This window comes from Pseudophryne corroboree, chromosome 6 (assembly GCF_028390025.1).
Source record: "Pseudophryne corroboree isolate aPseCor3 chromosome 6, aPseCor3.hap2, whole genome shotgun sequence".
Classification (NCBI taxonomy): Eukaryota; Metazoa; Chordata; class Amphibia; order Anura; family Myobatrachidae; genus Pseudophryne; species Pseudophryne corroboree.
Window position 1 is genome coordinate 123000606 of NC_086449.1, and position 19301 is coordinate 123019906.

Consider the following 19301-nt stretch of genomic DNA (forward strand, 5'->3'; position numbering starts at 1 on the left):
GGAGCTAATGGTGTCCAGTAGCCTAAGAAGCCCAATCCACTCTGCACGCAGGTGAGTTCGCTTCTTCTCCCCTTAGTCCCTCGATGCAGTGAGCCTGTTGCCAGCAGGTCTCACTGAAAATAAAAAACAAACTAAAACTTTCACTAAGAAGCTCAGGAGAGCCACTAGTGTGCACCATTCTCGTTCGGGCACAAAAATCTAACTGGAGGAGGGTCATAGGGGGAGGAGCCAGTGCACACCAGGTAGTACTAAAGCTTTCTATTTGTGCCCAGTCTCCTGCGGAGCCGCTTATTCCCCCATGGTCCTTACGGAGTCCCCAGCATCCACTAGGACGTCAGAGAAATAGATTTACCGGTGAGTAAAATCTTATTTTCTCTAACGTCCTAAGTGGATGCTGGGAACTCCGTAAGGACCATGGGGATTATACCAAAGCTCCCAAACGGGCGGGAGAGTGCGGATGACTCTGCAGCACCGAATGAGCGAACTCTAGGTCCTCCTCAGCCAGGGTATCAAACTTGTAGAATTTAGTAAATGTGTTAGACCCCGACCAAGTAGCTGCTCGGCAAAGTTGTAAAGCCGAGACCCCTCGGGCAGCCGCCCAAGAAGAGCCCACCTTCCTCGTGGAATGGGCTTTTACAGATTTAGGATGCGGCAGTCCAGCCGCAGAATGTGCAAGTTGAATCGTGCTACAGATCCAGCGAGCAATAGTCTGCTTTGAAGCAGGAGCACCCAACTTGTTGGGTGCATGCAGGATAAATAGCGAGTCAGTCTTTCTGACTCCAACTGTCCTGGAAACATAGATTTTTAGGGCCCGGACTACGTCCAGCAACTTGGAATCCTCCAAGTCACGAGTAGCCGCAGGCACCACAAAAGGCTGGTTCAAATGAAAAGCTGAAACCACCTTTGGGAGAAATTGGGGACGAGTCCTCAATTCCGCCCTATCCATATGGAAAATCAGATAAGGGCTTTTACATGATAAAGCCGCCAATTCTGACACACGCCTGGCTGAAGCCAAGGCCAACAGCATGACCACTTTCCACGTGAGATATTTTAAATCCACGGTTTTAAGTGGTTCAAACCAATGTGACTTTAGCAAATTCAACACCACGTTGAGATGCCAAGGTGCCACTGGGGGCACAAAAGGGGGCTGAATATGCAGCACTCCCTTTACAAATGTCTGAACTTCAGGTAGTGAAGCCAGTTCTTTCTGGAAGAAAATCGATAGAGCCGAAATCTGGACCTTAATGGAACCCAATTTTAGGCCCATAGTCACCCCTGACTGTAGGAAGTGCAGAAAACGGCCCAGCTGAAATTCCTCCGTTGGGGCCTTCCTGGCCTCACACCATGCAACATATTTTCGCCATATGCGGTGATAATGGTTTGCGGTCACTTCTTTCCTAGCTTTAATCAGCGTAGGGATGACTTCCTCCGGAATGCCCTTTTCCTTCAGGATCCGGCGTTCAACCGCCATGCCGTCAAACGCAGCCGCGGTAAGTCTTGGAACAGACAGGGCCCCTGCTGCAGCAGGTCCTGTCTGAGCGGCAGAGGCTCTGAGATCACCTCTTGAAGTTCTGGGTACCAAGCTCTTCTTGGCCAATCCGGAACAATGAGTATAGTTCTTACTCCTCTTCGTCTTATTATCCTCAGTACCTTGGGTATGAAAGGAAGAGGAGGGAACACATAAACCGACTAGTACACCCACGGTGTCACTAGAGCGTCCACAGCTATTGCCTGAGGGTCTCTCGACCTGGCGCAATATCTTTCTAGCTCTTTGTTGAGGCGGGACGCCATCATGTCCACCTGTGGCCGTTCCCAGCGATTTACAATCAGCTGAAAGACTTCTGGATGAAGTCCCCACTCTCCCGGCTGGAGGTCGTGCCTGCTGAGGAAGTCTGCTTCCCAGTTGTCCACTCCCGGAATGAACACTGCTGACAGTGCTAACACGTGATTTTCCGCCCATCGGAGAATCCTTGTGGCTTCTGCCATCGCCGTCCTGCTTCTCGTGCCGCCCTGTCGGTTTACATGGGCGACCGCCGTGATGTTGTCTGACTGGATCAGTACCGGCTGGTTTTAAAGCAGGGGTTTTGCCTGACTTAGGGCATTGTAGATGGCCCTTAGTTCCAGAATATTTATGTGTAGGGAAATCTCCTGGCTTGACCATAGCCCTTGGAAGTTTCTTCCCTGTGTGACTGCCCCCCAGCCTCGAAGGCTGGCATCCGTGGTCACCAGGACCCAGTCCTGTATGCCGAATCTGCGGCCCTCTAGAAGATGAGCACTCTGCAGCCACCACAGCAGAGACACCCTGGTCCTTGGAGACAGGGTTATCAGCCGATGCATCTGAAGATGGGATCCGGACCACTTGTCCAACAGATCCCACTGAAAGATTCTTGCATGGAACCTGCCGAATGGAATTGCTTCGTAGGAAGCTACCATTTTTCCCAGGACTCGCGTGCAGTGATGCACCGATACCTGTTTTGGGTTCAGGAGATCTCTGACTAGAGACGACAACTCCTTGGCTTTCTCCTCCGGGAGAAACACCCTTTTCTGGTCTGTGTCCAGAACCATCCCCAGAAACAGTAGACGTGTCGTAGGAACCAGCTGTGACTTTGGAATATTCAGAATCCAACCGTGCTGTTGTAGCACCTCCCGAGATAGTGCTTCCCCGACCAACAACTGCTCCCTGGACCTCGCCTTTATAAGGAGATCGTCCAAGTATGGGATAATTAAAACTCCCTTTTTTCGAAGGAGTATCATAATTTCGGCCATTACCTTGGTAAATACCCTCGGTGCCGTGGACAGACCAAACGGCAACGTCTGGAATTGGTAATGACAGTCCTGTACCACAAATCTGAGGTACTCCTGGTGAGGAAGGTAAATGGGGACATGTAGGTAAGCATCCTTGATGTCCAGTGATACCATGTAATCCCCTTCCTCCAGGCTTGAAATAACCGCCCTGAGCGATTCCATCTTGAACTTGAACCTTTTTATATAGGTGTTCAAGGATTTCAAATTTAAAATGGGTCTCACCGAACCGTCCGGTTTCGGTACCACAAACATTGTGGAATAGTAACCCCTTCCTTGTTGAAGGAGGGGTACCTTGACTATCACCTGCTGCGAATACAGCTTGTGAATTGCCTCCAGCACTGCCTCCCTGTCCGGGGGAGCTGCTGGCAAGGCAGATTTGAGGAAACGGCGAGGGGGAGACGTCTCTAATTCCAGCTTGTACCCCTGAGATACTACTTGTAGAATCAAGCGATCCACCCGTGAGCGAGCCCACTGGTCGCTGAAGTTCTTGAGACGGGCCCCCACCGTACCTGGCTCCGCCTGTGGAGCCCCAGCGTCATGCGGTGGACTTAGAGGAAGCGGGGGAGGGCTTTTGTTCCTGGGAACTGGCTGTATGCTGCAGCTTTTTTCCTTTTTTCGCGCCTTTAACCCGCTTACCTTTCTGGGGCCGAAAGGACTGTACCTGATAATACGGTGCTTTTCTTTGGCTGTGAGGGAACATGGGGTAAAAATGCTTACTTCCCAGCTGTCGCTCTGGAAACGAGGTCCGAGAGACCATCCCCAAACAACTCCTCACCCTTGTAAGGCAAAACTTCCATGTGCCTTTTAGAATCTGCATCCCCTGTCCACTGCCGAGTCCATAAACCCCTCCTGGCAGAAATGGACATTGCACTTATTTTAGATGCCAGCCGGCAAATATCCCTCTGTGCATCTCTGATGTATAAGACTGCGTCTTTAATATGCTCTATGGTTAGCAATATAGTGTCCCTGTCTAAGGTATCAATATTTTCTGACAGGGAATCTGACCACGCAGCTGCAGCACTGCACATCCATGCTGAAGCAATAGCTGGTCTCAGTATAATACCTGAGTGTGTATAAACAGACTTCAGGATAGCCTCCTGCTTCCTATCAGCAGGCTCCTTTAGGGCGGCCGTGCCCGGAGACGGCAGTGCCACCTTCTTTGACAGGCGTGTGAGCGCTTTATCTACCCTAGGGGATGTCTCCCAACGTGACCTATCCTCTGGCGGGAAAGGGTACGCCATTAGTAACTTTTTAGAAATTACCAGTTTCTTATCGGGGGAAGCCCACACTTCTTCACACACTTCATTTAATTCATCAGAAGGGGGAAAAACCACTGGTAGTTTTTTCTCCCCAAACATAATACCCTTTTTTGTGGTACCTGGGGTAATATCAGAAATGTGCAACACATTTTTCATCGCCGTAATCATGTAACGTGTGGCTCTATTGGAATGTACACTAGTCTCATCATCGTCGACACTGGAGTCAGTATCTGTGTCGACATCTGTGTCTGCCATCTGAGGTAGCAGGCGTTTTAGAGCCCCTGATGGCTTTTGAGACGTCTGGGCAGGCACGGGCTGAGAAGCCGGCTGTCCCACATCTGATATGTCGTCAAACCTTTTATGTAAGGAGTTGACACTGTCGCGTAATTCCTTCCACATATCCATCCACTCAGGTGTCGACCCCGCAGGGGGTGACATCACATTTATCGGCACCTGCTCCGCCTCCACATAAGCCTCCTCATCAAACATGTCGACACAGCCGTACCGACACACCGCACACACACAGGGAATGCTCTGACTGAGGACAGGACCCCACAAAGCCCTTTGGGGAGACAGAGAGAGAGTATGCCAGCACACACCAGAGCGCTATATAAAACAGGGATACACACTACACAGTGATTTTACCCCTTATAGCTGCTTATATATCACAGATTGCGCCTAAATTTAGTGCTCCCCCTCTCTTTTTTACCCTATGTAGTCTGGAACTGCATGGGGGAGAGCCTGGGGAGCGATCCTTCCAGCGGAGCTGTGAGGGAAAATGGCGCCAGTGTGCTGAGGGAGATAGCCCCGCCCCTTTTCCGACGGGCTTCTCCCGCTTTTTTATACAGTTATGGCAGGGGATTTTACACATATATAGTCTTAAAGGCTACATTATGTGTTAATTTGCCAAGTAAGGTACTTATATTGCAGCCCAGGGCGCCCCCCGCCCCCCCCCCCCCAGCACCCATCAGTGACCGGAGTATGTGGTGTGCCTGGGAAGCAATGGCGCACAGCTGCAGTGCTGTGCGCTACCTTAATGAAGACCGAAGTCTTCTGCCGCCGATTTCCAGGAACGTCTTCTTGCTTCTGGCTCTGCTAGGGGGACGGCGGCGCGGCTCCGGGACCGGACGACCGAGGCTGGGCCTGTGTTCGATCTTTCTGGAGCTAATGGGTGTCCAGTAGCCTAGAAGCCCAAGCTAGCTGCAAGCAGGTAGGTTCGCTTCTCTCCCCTAGGTCCCTCGTAGCAGTGAGTCTGTTGCCAGCAGATCTCACTGAAAATAAAAAACCTAAATATTACTTTCTTTCTAAGAGCTCAGGAGAGCCCCTAGTGTGCATCCAGCTCGGCCGGGCACAAAATTCTAACTGAGTTCTGGAGGAGGGTCATAGAGGGAGGAGCCAGTGCACACCAGGTAGTCCTAAAGCTTTCTTTAGTTGTGCCCAGTCTCCTGCGGAGCCGCTATTCCCCATGGTCCTTACGGAGTTCCCAGCATTCACTTAGGACGTTAGAGAAATGTGTGATTTTGAATTTTGGATAAGGGATACTCAACCTGTATATACATATACAGGTTGAGTATTCCATATCCAAATATTCCGAAATACGGAATATTCCGAAATACAGACTTTTTTGAGTGAGACTGAGATAGTGAAACCTTTGTTTTTTGATGGCTCAATGTACACAAGCTTTGTTTAATACACAAAGTTATTAAAAATATTGTATTAAATGACCTTCAGGCTGTGTGTATATGAAACATAAATGAATTGTGTGAATGTACACACACTTTGTTTAATGCACAAAGTTATAAAAAATATTGTCTAAAATTACCTTCAGGCTGTGTGTATAAGGTGTGTATGTAACATAAATGCATTCTGTGCTTATATTTAGGTCCCATCACCATGATACAGTATCTCATTATGGTATGCAATTATTCCAAAATACGGAAAAATCCGATATCCAAAATACCTCTGGTCCCAAGCATTTTGGATAAGGGATACTCAACCTGTATGTATATATATATATATATATATATATATATATGTTTAATATGCTATGTATATGTGTGTATATACATATACACACACGGTATATATATGGGGTGGTCTTCAGTATGCCGACTGACGGGATCCCGGCGCACAGTATACCGGCACCGGAATCCCGACAGCCGGCATACTGACAATTGTTCTCCCTCGTGGGGGTCCACGACCCCCCTGGAGGGAGAATAAAATAGCATGGCGCGCACAGCGCGCCACCGTGCCGAGCGCAGCGAGGCCGCAAGGGTCTCATTTGCGCTCGCCACACTGTCAGTAAGCCGGCGGTCGGGCTCCCGGCGCCGGTATGCTGGTCGCCGGCATACCATAGTGAACCCTATATATGTGTAGATATGTGTGTATATATGTGTGTGTGTGTGTGTGTGTGTGTGTGTGTGTGTGTGTGTGTGTGTGTGTGTGTGTGTGTGTGTGTGTGTATATATATATATATATATATATATATATATACACACACACACAAACACAGACACACTAGTTTTACGGACCCAGCATATACTGGGTCACCTCAGTCCCCACCCCCGTGATTGGCTCCACCCAGTTCTGGAAACCCCCCCCATGCAAATCCTGCGTTTGCCACTGACGTGTGGTAAATAAAGTTGATTGGACATGATTTGGAAAGGCACACACCTGTCTACATAAGGTCCCACACTTGACAGTGTATGGGTGTGTACACACGTTGAGATAAATCTGTAAGATTTTGACTATATAGTCAAAATCTTATGAAAAGTTAGTGCATATCTCATGGTGCTAGGAAGCTTGCGATACAGATTCAATCCCGATGCGCGCTCTCGTGGGGTCGGTATCGTAAGGCTAGATAGACTGTGCAGGCAAGTCAATCTTGACTATCTAGTGTACAATCTAGTACAAAGTATAGTCAAAATTGGCACTTAGTCAAAATCGTACATAGTCAAAATCTGTCCTATCTGTGCTATCTGGGCTCTGGGGGAGTTCAAGGGAAATCGCATAGTCAAAATCGAACATAGCAGGGTTCTCACCATGTGTACACACCCTAAGTCTGAGCAGAAACAAAGCACGAACTCAAAGGAATTGTCTGTAGACCTCCGATACAGGATTGTCTCGAGGCACAAATCTGGGAAAGGGTACAGAAAAATATCTGCTGTTTTGAAGGTCCCAATGAGTACAGTGGCCTCCACCATCCGTAAATGGAAGAAGTTCGGAGACCCCAGGACTCTTCCTAGAGCTAGCCGGCCATCTAAACTAAGCAATCGGGGGGGGGGGGGGAAATATGATTTTAATACCTACCAGTAAATCCTTTTCTCTTAGTCCGTAGAGGATGCTGGGGATGCTTCAAGAACCATGGGGTATAGACGGGATCCGCAGGAGACATGGGTACTTTAAGACTTAAAAAGGGGTGTGAACTGGCTCCTCCCTCTATGCCCCTCTTCCAGACTCCAGTTATAGGAACTGTGCCCAGGGAGACGGACATTTCGAGGAAAAGGATTTAATTAATTTTTAAACTAAGGTGAGATACATACCAGCTCACACCTCAAACACGCCGTACAACATGGCATTCAACAACAACGCATGCAACGGCATGACTAACATCAGCCACAGACTGACTGAACTCAACACAACATGTGTGTAACCATAACCAATAAATGCAGACACAGCCCGCACTGGGACGGGCGCCCAGCATCCTCTACGGACTAAGAGAAAGGGATTTACCGGTAGGTATTAAAAACGAGTTTTAAGGTAAGAACTTACCTTTGTTAAAACTTTTTCTGCGAGGTACACTGGGCTCCACAAGGAAAGACATAGGGGTGTAGAGTAGGATCTTGATCCGAGGCACAAACAGGCTGAAAAGCTTTGACTGTTCCCAGAATGCATAGCGCCGCCTCCTCTATAACCCCGCCTCCCTGCACAGGAGCTCAGTTTTTAGTTAATCAGCCCAATGCAGTAGCAGGAAAAGAGACAATGGTTAGTAGCCACATACACCACACTCTCACGACAGGAGAAGTATCAGCGGCTAATGCCATACCAACCCAAAGACGCTAAGTGCGTCAGGGTGGGCGCCTTGTGGAGCCCAGTGTACCACGCAGAAAGACTTTTAACAAAGGTAAGTTCTTACCATAAAACTCGTTTTCTGCTGCAGGGTACACTGGGCTCCACAAGGAAAGACATAGGGGATGTCCTAAAGCAGTTCCTTATGGGAGGGGACGCACTGTAGCGGGCACAAGAACCCAGCGTCCAAAGGAAGCATCCTGGGAAGCGGCAGTATCGAAGGCATAGAACCTTATGAACGTGTACACTGAGGACCACGTAGCCGCCTTGCACAATTGTTCAAGGGTCGCACCACGGCGGCCCGCCCAAGAAGGTCCAACAGACCGAGTAGAATGGGCCTTAATGTGAGCAGGAGCTGATAGATCAGCCCTCACATAAGCATGTGCAATCACCATTCTAATCCATCTGGACAAAGTTTGCTTGTGAGCAGGCCAGCCCCGTTTGTGAAATCCTAACCGCACAAAAAGAGAATCAGATTTCCTAATAGAAGCAGTTCTCTTCACATAGATACGGAGAGCCCGTACCACATCCAGAGACCGCTCTTTGGGAGACAGATCAGGAGAAACAAGTGCCGGAACCACGATCTCCTGGTTAAGGTGGAACGAAGAACCCACCTTCTGTAAATATCCGGGACGAGTCCTAAGAACCGGCCAGTCACGGTGAAATATCAGATATGGGGAACTACAAGACAAGGCACCCAAATCCGACACTCTTCTAGCTGAAGCAATAGCCAGCAGAAACACCACCTTAAGGGAAAGCCACTTAAGATCAGCTGAACCAAGAGGTTCAAACCGAGACTCTTGTAACGCCTCCAAAACCACCGACAAGTCCCAAGGAGCCACAGGCGGGACATAGGGAGGTTGGATACGCAACACAACCTGAGTGAAGGTATGCACATCAGGTAAGGTCGCAATCTTTCTCTGAAACCACACCGACAAGGCAGGTATTTGAACCTTGAGGGAGGCCAGACGCAGGCCTAAGTCCAGACCCTGCTGAAGAGAGGCCAACAACTTAGCTATACTATACTTGGAAGAATCATAATTGTTAGAAGCACACCAAACAAAGTAAGAATGCCAGACCCTATAGTAAATCCGAGCAGAAGCCGGTTTCCGGGCCCGCAACATAGTTTGAATGACCGCCTCAGAAAACCCTTTAGCCCTTAAGACGGAAGCTTCAAGAGCCACGCCGTCAAAGACAGCCGGGCCAGGTCCTAGTAGACACAGGGGCCCTGAATGAGGAGGTCTGTGCGTTGTGGAAGTAGAATTGGACGCTCTGACGATAGGCCCTGCAGGTCTGAGAACCAGTGCTTTCTGGGCCACGCTGGAGCTATGAGGAGCAGAATTCCTCTTTCTTGCTTGAACTTCCGAATTACCCTGGGCAGCAGTGACACCGGAGGGAACACTATACGGCAGTTGAAACCTCCACGGCACCGCCAGCACATCAACGAATGCTGCTTGAGGATCCCTCGTCCTTGCTATGAAGACCGGAACATTGTGATTATGTCGAGGCGCCATCAGATCTACTTCTGGAAGGCCCCACTTTTCCACTAGGAGTTGAAACACTTCTAGATGGAAACCCCACTCTCCGGTGTTTACGTCCTGACGACTTAGAAAGTCCGCTTCCCAATTCAGGACTCCCGGAACGAATATTGCCGATATGGCCGGTAGATGGCGTTCCGCCCAATGTAGAATCCATGAGACTTCCTTCATTGCCAAACGGCTTTGAGTGCCGCCTTGATGATTTATGTAAGCCACTGTGGTGGCGTAGTCCGACTGTACTTGAACAGGACGGTTCTGAATTAAATGCTGGGCCAGGTTCAACGCATTGAAGACCGCCCGCAATTCCAGAATGTTGATCGAGAGGAGAGATTTCTCCTTGGTCCACCGACCCTGAAGGGAGTGTTGCTCCAGCACCATTCCCCAACCTCTTAGACTGGCATCTGTCGTCAACAGGACCCAGTCGGATATCCAGAAGAGAAGACCCTTGCACAATCGTTGGTCCTGGAGCCACCAGTGCAGCGACAGACGGACCTCCGGAGTCAATGAGATCATGTGCAACCTGATCCGGTAAGGCAGGCGGTCCCACTTGGCTAGAATCAGCCTCTGGAGGGGCGAGAATGGAATTAAGCATACTCCACCATGTCAAATGCTGATACCATGAGGCCCAGCACCTGCATCGCCGAATATATCGACACTTGCGGACGAGAAAGGAAGCAACGAATCCTGTCCTGAAGCTTCAGGACTTTCTCCTGAGACAAGAACAACCTCTGGTTGTGAGTGTCCAATAGCGCTCCCAGGTGCCCCATGCTCTGAGCAGGGACCAGGGAGGATTTCTTCCAGTTGATGAGCCACTCGTGGGTAACGCCCGAAACTGGTAATGGAGGTTGCCAATAGCAAACCTCAGGTATTGCTGATGTGACACTGCTATAGGAATATGCAGGTAAGCATCCTGTATGTCCAGGGAGACCATGTATTCCCCAGGTTCCAAGGCAAGAACTATAGAGCAAAGGGTTTCCATACGGAACTTGGAAACTTTCACAAACCTGTTCAATGCTTTGAGGTTGTGAATGGGCCGGGAGGACCCATTCGGTTTCGGGACCAAAAACAGTGGAGAATAGTACCCCCGGCCCCTCTGAGCAAGAGGCACCTGTACTACGACTCCCGTATCCAGGAGGGTCTGTACCACCGAATGTAGAGTGTTTGCCTTTGTCTGGTCCAACGGGACGTCTGTCCGGCAAAATCGATGAGAGGGTCGGTTTTTGAAGGCTATGGCGTAACCTCGAGCATGGTCTAGCATGGTCAGAAGAGATTTCAGCTTCTAACTCCAAGGCCCATGCTTCAATAGCCTCTGCAGCCCATGTTGCTGCAACAGTGGGCCTTTGTGCAGCACCCGTGAGGGTGTAAATCGCTTTCAGACAACCCTCCACACGTTTATCCGTAGGCTCTTTTAGAGACGTGACGGTAGTGACAGGTAGAGCTGAGGAAACCACCATCCTAGCCACATGTGAGTCTACTGGAGGAGGCGTTTCCCAATTTTTAGACAGCTCTGGCGCGAGGGGATAGCGAGCCAGCATCTTCTTTTGAGGCACGAACTTCTTACCCAGGTTTTTCCAGGGTTCCTGACGTATATCCACTAGGTGGTCAGAGTGAGGTAAAACTTGTTTAACCACCTTCTGACGCTCGAACCTATCCGGTTTCTTAGGAGGGACGGATGGCTTGGGATCATCCGTAATCTGTAAAATTAATTTAATAGCCTCCAAAAGATCAGGAACATCCACATGTGAACTACCCTCCCCATCAGCAGTATCTGTGTCAGAATCTGTGGGGTCAGTGTAAGCGCCATCTTCATCAGACGAGGTGTCAGTGACAGCAGTGGATTGTGAGGAGATAAGAGCTCGCTTAGAGGACCCCTTGGTCTTAGGCGAGCGAGGGTCAGACTTTTTAGTAGTCAACGACTGGTTCAACTTCTTCAATTGAGCAGACAAATTATCCGCCAACGGCGGGTTAGCTGCGGGGACCACATACGGTTGCACCGGGTTAGGAGGTCCCATAGGGGGTGTTAGTTTAGTAACTAGCGTATGTAGAAGTGTGGAGAAAGTAGCCCATGGTGAGCTACGTATTAAAGTATATCTTGTGAAAATCCTATATAATTATAAAATCTGACGCACCAAGCCCCCTCAGGTTATAGAATATAGGGATAGCAAGTTGAGTGAGAGACACAAAATAGAAACCACTCAGCAAGCTAATGCACACACATATAGTCACAGTTAAACAATGCAGAGGTTATTACTAACTATAATACTGCACTGGACCAGCTTATATAGCTATGTAGTCAATAGATATAACACTGCACAGTAAGAACTGGATGTAGATCACAGGGTACTTGTACAAGAGAACCCCTGACTAAATGCACTCTTTCTTAACTAACACTGTCTAATTGACATCTAGAATACTTAAGTGTCATGTAAAGTCACAGCGCTGACAACCAGGCGGCTTTACACAGGAGGATTTGCCCAAGCAGTCCCAAGAACAGTGTAGCTGAAATGGCGCCCAAACACTGACAGGGAGTGAGGGAGAGACAGATATGCAGCTCCAGGGCGGGAACATTTGCTGGAAATGGCGGGCTGGGGGAGGGGCTCCAGGTCTAAGCCTTATCCCCTCTGCTGGCAAAACCACCAGGTACTGCGGGCTACACATAAAAAGTTTTTAAGGGAAAACCTGACCTGCACCCATGCCCTGGTGATCTAGTGGGATCGGCTGTACTGCCACCATGTCCACCGCCAGTGGGATCGGCTGTACTGCCACAGTGTCGCGCGCGGCCCGCCTCCCACAGACTGCACCGGATCGCGATAAAGCACGGGTCCCGCGAGCAGGACCCAATCACCACCTCCCGAAGCGTGGCCACGCGATCCCGGAGAGCCCCCGTCGTGTGTGCCTGACCAGAAGAAAACCGGAGCCTCCTGCTGTAGTATCCTGGCAAACAGGGCTCGGGAGTGTACAGCGCCGCTGGGGAGAGATGGAGCTGCAGCAGTGAATGTCACTAGACATGTACACACTGCTACAGCCCTTGAAGTCTTCACTTTTCTTCCCAAAAAAGCTCTTCTTAGGGCTGCCTGGAGCAGCCCCTCTGTTATGTGCTTGCTATCTGCGGCACCAACTACAAAACTGAGCTCCTGTGCAGGGAGGCGGGGTTATAGAGGAGGCGGCGCTATGCATTCTGGGAACAGTCAAAGCTTTTCAGCCTGTTGGTGCCTCGGATCAAGATCCTACTCTATACCCCTATGTCTTTCCTTGTGGAGCCCAGTGTAACCCGCAGCAGAAATAAAAACCGGGCACACTGAGTGGGGCAGCGTGAGCTGACCCCACTGTTACCTGCTGCCGGTATCCGGAATCAATGAAGGGGCTTCTTTCTAAGCTCTGTCCTGCTCCCTCAGCCAAGGCTGATGCTGATGAAGGTCTATGGCGGGACTCCTGAGTGCCGACAAGCCTCTGCTGCCTGTAGCAGCACACACAGACCCGGACCCAAGCTTCTTAATAAGCTGGGAAGGGCTGTGGTGAAAATTAAAATTGAAAATTCTGGAGCTTCAGTCCAGGATGTGCGATCCCATGAGGCACATAAAAACACTGAGGCATGTTGGGAGTATGGAGGGGAAGGAGGGTTACAAATTTAAATATTTAAATGTGCCTATCCATGCTATCGCACCATCCATATCCCAAGAGTACTCCAGTGACCCTTAGTGGATGAAATAGAAACAACCGTGTCTCCAGCAAAATTTAGAGCACTCAGACCAGATTCTATATAATTTGCCTGGGGCATGATAGAGGCCAGAACCCATTTCTGTATCAAAGCCTTCCATGCTCTCATTCTAACCTTCTTTCCCATGCTCCTTGTTTATCATCTCCACTGTCTGTGTCTACCTGTATGTCTGTAACTCCCCTCTAGACTGTACGCTCTCACGAGCAGGGACCTATTCCCTCATGTGCTTTTCCCTCCCTCACTATCATCATCATCTCCTCCAACTACCTACAATGGCACCTATCTGCCACATGCTGCTTATTTGGGTACTATGACTGCTAATGCAGAAATATTTATAAACTGTGTTCATGTCCTGCAATGCTCGGTTTTTCACATTTTGTTCGCACTATTCCTGTTTATGTAAATTGTAAGGCGCTGCGGACCCCTTGTGACACCAAATAAAGGATTATGATAATTATAATTATAAAAAAAAGAAATAATAATAATAATAATAATAATAATAATAATAATAATAATAAAACAACCCCAATTCCCGTAAAAATGAGCAGCAGAAAATACAATTCCTTACCTCCTCATTACCACATTGTAGAACGGAATGCAGAGGTCTGAGCTTGGTTCCAGGATCTTTGTCATATTTATGGTGATGCGTATTTTCTGTCCATCTGTTTTGCGCTCACTCTCTAGTTCCACAGTCTACAGAAAGAAAATACTAATACACTCTTTTGTACTTGGTGTTGTCTCAAACTATGCTCATAAGGGGAATTTCAAATCTGCGGGCCAGAATGACTGGCCAATTACAGTAGTGCCGCCATCTTAAGATTTCAGTCACATTTCAATGTGGTGCGACGGAAAACCTGTTATGCTGGCAGGGCGAAAGGTGCTATCCCAACACGGTACATCATACCGGTGTCAGGAATCCAATTTACATATTATGTCTTTAATAGTAAACAGTAATACTGAAATGGTTTCACAAATTTAAAGTGGCTTTTTAGAGAAGGTACATAGAGATGTGCAGTCATTGAATATACTCCGGATACCTGAGCAAGCTTGATAGGTAGGTATAGTATGGAGCCATCAAATGCTGTAACATTTCCCGTCACCGGGCGGTGCTCTTTCATCATGCCAAATCGCATGCTGCGACACTCCACATTAGGACTATGCAGAAAAGAGAAGGAAACCAAAAGTAACAAAAAACTGAAAAATCAACAGGTAATCCCTAACAATCATTTAAAGAACCAGTCTACCTCACCCATGTAGTGCCCATATGCCCATGCCTGAATATTGGGCCTGATTCAGATGCAGTCGCAAGGTGGCTACTGTACGCAAATCGGTCGATTTTTTTCTCTTACTGCGCATGTATATGAGCCGCAGTGCACATGCGCAGCGATTGAATTGCTATAGCAGTCGCAAAGAAGAATTAGTCACAGAGTAAGTCACAGGTAGACAGTGTTTGGGGGTGGTAACGGGGAGTGGTCAGCCAAATGCTTGTGCTACATGGTTGTTTAGATGGGAGTTTTCTGGGCGTGCATAAATTAGCAGTTGTGATCTTACTTACTACTGCAGAACTCTCTGCGTCCCGGGAGAGCAGCTCAGCCTGCGGGTCTACAGAGGCACCCAGACAAACTTTCTGATTTGCGATGATGGTACCAATATATTAGCAATTATACGCAGTTGAACGGATATGATGCGACAGCAGTGGGAATTCACATACTCGCAATTGCGTACGGCTAAATTTAGCTACAGCAGAAGCAACAACCACCACAACTGAATCAGGACCAATATGTGTAATATGTAGCAGCTGTCCAAAGTACAGCACATTATTAAAAACAAATAACCAAATCAGCTCTGCAATGCAGATGTCGTATATGGGTAGAGGATGTCACCTTTATACAGAAGGTGTATACATGACTAATAAATATCACTATGCAGTGCCTATCGAAAATCATACCATATCAAAGTACATACCCTTTGTTACATTGCACCCCGGTAAATAAAATTAATTAACACTCAACATGAAAGTGAAGGTAACATTTAAACAAAGTACACAACATGAAAGTGAAGGTAACATTTACACAAACTATTAACTATTATGTACTTATTTGAATCCCTGGATTGGATACGTGATCATGCCCTTATAGTAACCATTATAAACTTGCTTAGTTACAATAACCTTCCAGATCACACAACAGGCTAATACTGTTGGCCACCATCTGGTATCAACTGAAGTCATTTTGATTACTTTAGAATAAAACCAGCTGTTCCTTGAGTATTCCATTACTAGTAGTGAATAGTAATGAAGATAACTTTCCATGGTTGGAAAGGTGCTTTCAAAAGGGCTCTGGGATAAAGTTGTGGAAAGGCAGACGTAAGGAGAAGGCTACAAAAAGATGTCAAAGGCTTTGTTCTACTTCTGAGTACAATTCAAGCCATTATTAAAAAGTGGAAAGCGTACGGCACCACCAACACCTTGCCTAGGTCAGGCTGTCTCTCCAAACTGGATGACAAAGCATCCAAGAGTCTAATAGCAACTATGAAGCACTTACTAGTCTTTATGGCTGAGTTTGTTTGGCTTGTGCATGTGACAACTATGGGGTCATTCTGACCCGTTCGCTCGCTGCTTTTATCGCAGCTGAGCGAATGGGTACCCACTGCGAATGTGCCGTAGTGCGCCAGCACGTGCCAGATGGCCGAAGGCCGTAGCTGGGCTGCGATCACCTCTGCCTGATTGACGGCGGTCGCTGGGCAGGAGGGGCGGAACGGCTGCGTTTGACAGCCATTTCGTGGGCGTGGTCCGGCCAACGCAGGTGTGGTCAGACCGTGCGGGGAGCGGCCCGCAGCGGCTGCGTGACGTCATATGCAGCCGCTGCGGGCCGGGGAGCAACGAGTAGCTTCTGGCAAGCACGCTAAAGCTGTGCTGGTCGGGAGCTAATCTTGAAGTGCTATTGCACTTTGCAGGGTGAGGCCGGCACTGACATGTGGGGCGGACTAGCCCTCTGCTGGGCGTCCCCCCGCAAGTCAGTGTGAATGATTATAGATGAGCTAAATTTAGCACAGCTACGATCATCTCAGAATGAGGGCCTATATCCCAAGCAATACACAAAGCCGAGATGTCCCTGGCTGTGGCAGGTGCTGGTTTTGGACTGCGAGATCCCACGCATGCACGCACTAAGCGGACGCGTTGTGTGCTTGGGGCACATCACCAGACAAGATGTTAATACATCTTGTCGATGTCCCTTCCTGCTTCACCTCGGTAATGAGGTGAAGCAGGAAGTGTTATAGCGGAACAATGTGTGTCGCTATAATACATTTACCCAAAAAGGTTGTATGGTCGCTATGTTTGGAGAAAAGCAAACACAGCACACCAACCGAAACACACACTACCTATTGTGATGCATGGTGGTGGTAACATCATACTGTGCGGTGCTTCCCTTCAGCAGAAACTGGTCAGGACTGAAGGGAAGATGGATGCTGCCAAATACACTAAAGTTCTTGGGGAAAACCTGCAGCCCTCCGATAGACAATTGAAGATGGGCAGGTGGTTCACCTTCCAGCACGACAACGACCCTAAATACATTGCCAAGAAAACAATACAGTGGTTTTAAGAACAAGGAGGCGAATCTCCTTGACTGACTAAAACTGGATTTGCAATATAAAATTATATGTCCAATTTTTCTGGTTGAAATAAAAATCTGGTAATGTGCATGAGCAAATGACAAGGTACCATTTGCTCCAAAACACAGTAAAACAGACAAAAATGGTAGTTCAGACAAATTGGTTAAATCAATTTCATTTTAACCAATTTATCCGAACAATCGTTTTTGTCCGTTTTCCGGATTTTGGGAGTGAATGGTTGATTGTCACTTGCTCCCAGACAGTACTAGATTTTTGTTGGAACCAGCCAGATGAGATAGATAATCTTATAATAAGAATTTACTTACCGATAATTCTATTTCTCGGAGTCCGTAGTGGATGCTGGGGTTCCTGAAAGGACCATGGGGAATAGCGGCTCCGCAGGAGACAGGGCACAAAAGTAAAGCTTTTACAGGTCAGGTGGTGTGTACTGGCTCCTCCCCCTATGACCCTCCTCCAGACTCCAGTTAGGTACTGTGCCCGGACGAGCGTACACAATAAGGGAGGATTTTGAATCCCGGGTAAGACTCATACCAGCCACACCAATCACACCGTACAACTTGTGATCTAAACCCAGTTAACAGTATGATAACAGAGGAGCCTCTGAAAGATGGCTTCCTAAACAATAACCCGAATTAGTTAACAATAACTATGTACAAGTATTGCAGATAATCCGCACTTGGGATGGGCGCCCAGCATCCACTACGGACTCCGAGAAATAGAATTATCGGTAAGTAAATTCTTATTTTCTCTATCGTCCTAAGTGGATGCTGGGGTTCCTGAAAGGACCATGGGGATTATACCAAAGCTCCCAAACGGGCGGGAGAGTGCGGATGACTCTGCAGCACCGAATGAGAGAACTCCAGGTCCTCCTTTTCCAGGGTATCAAATTTGTAAAAATTTACAAACGTGTTCTCCCCTGACCACGTAGCTGCTCGGCAGAGTTGTAATGCCGAGACCCCTCGGGCAGCCGCCCAAGATGAGCCCACCTTCCTTGCGGAATGGGCCTTAACAGATTTAGGCTGTGGCAGGCCTGTCACAGAATGTACAAGTTGAATTTTGTTACAAACCCAACGAGCAATCGACTGCTTAGAAGCAGGTGCACCCAACTTGTTGGGTGCATACAGTATAAACAGCGAGTCAGATTTTCTGACTCCAGCCGTCCTTTAAATGTATATTTTTAAGGCTCTGACAACGTCCAACAACTTGGAGTCCTTCAAGTCGTCTGTAGCCGCAGGCACTACAATAGGCTGGTTCAGGTGAAACGCTGATACCACCTTAGGGAGAAAATGCGGACGCGTCCGCAGCTCTGCCCTATGTCGAATGGAAAATTAAATAAGGGCTTTTATAAAACAAAGCCGCCAGTTCAGATACTCTCCCGGCCGAAGCCAGGGCCAGTAACATAGTCACTTTCCATGTGAGATATTTCAAATCCACATTCTTTAGTGGTTCAAACCAATTGGATTTGAGGAAATCTAAAACTACATTTAGATCCCACGGTGCCACCTTAGGCACCACAGGAGGCTGTATATGCAGTACTCCTTTGATAAAAATCTGGACCTCAGGGACTGAGGCCAATTCTTTTTGGAAGAATATTGATAGGGCCGAAATTTGAACCTTAATAGATCCCAATTTGAGACCCATAGACAATCCTGATTGCAGGAAATGTAGGAAAACGACCCAGTTGAAATTCCTCCATCGGAGCACTCCGCTGCTCGCACCACGCAACATATTTTCGCCAAATACGGCGATAATGCTTCGCGGTGACTTCCTTCCTTGCCTTTATCAAGGTAGGAATGACTTCTTCTGGAATGCCTTTTCCTTTTAGGATCTGGCATTCAAACGCCATGCCGTCAAACGCAGCCGCGGTAAGTCTTGAAAAAGACAAGGACCCTGCTGAAGCAGGTCCCTTCTCAGAAGTAGAGGCCACGGATCGTCCGTGACCATCTCTTGAAGTTCCGGGTACCAAGTCCTTCTTGGCCAATCCGGAGCCACTAGTCTTACTCCTCTTTGCCGTACAATCCTCAATACCTTTGGTATGAGAGGCAGAGGAGGAAACACATATACCGACTGGTACACCCAAGGTGTTACCAGCGCGTCCACAGCTATTGCCTGCGGATCTCTTGACCTGGCGCAATATCTGTCCAGTGTTTTGTTGAGGCGAGACGCCATCATGTCCACCATTGGTTTTACCTAACGGTTTAATAGCATGTGGAAAACTTCTGGATGAAGTCCCCACTCTCCCGGGTGAAGGTCGTGTCTGCTGAGGAAGTCTGCTTCCCA

The 19301-nt window shown here is 48.3% G+C and overlaps 1 protein-coding gene across 6 annotated transcripts in view; it reads right to left on the bottom strand.

Annotated features, from left to right (window-relative positions):
* PIWIL2 (piwi like RNA-mediated gene silencing 2) overlaps positions 1-19301 on the bottom strand; it is a 1076777-nt gene that overhangs the window by 730099 nt on the left and 327377 nt on the right. For all 6 annotated transcript variants that reach the window (XM_063931805.1, XM_063931803.1, XM_063931806.1 and 3 more), the window contains 2 exons: positions 14426-14543; positions 13957-14081 (listed from right to left, as the gene is read on the bottom strand). In XM_063931805.1, coding sequence (XP_063787875.1) covers positions 13957-14081; positions 14426-14543 — 243 coding nt within the window. The remainder of the gene's footprint in view (positions 1-13956; positions 14082-14425; positions 14544-19301) is intronic.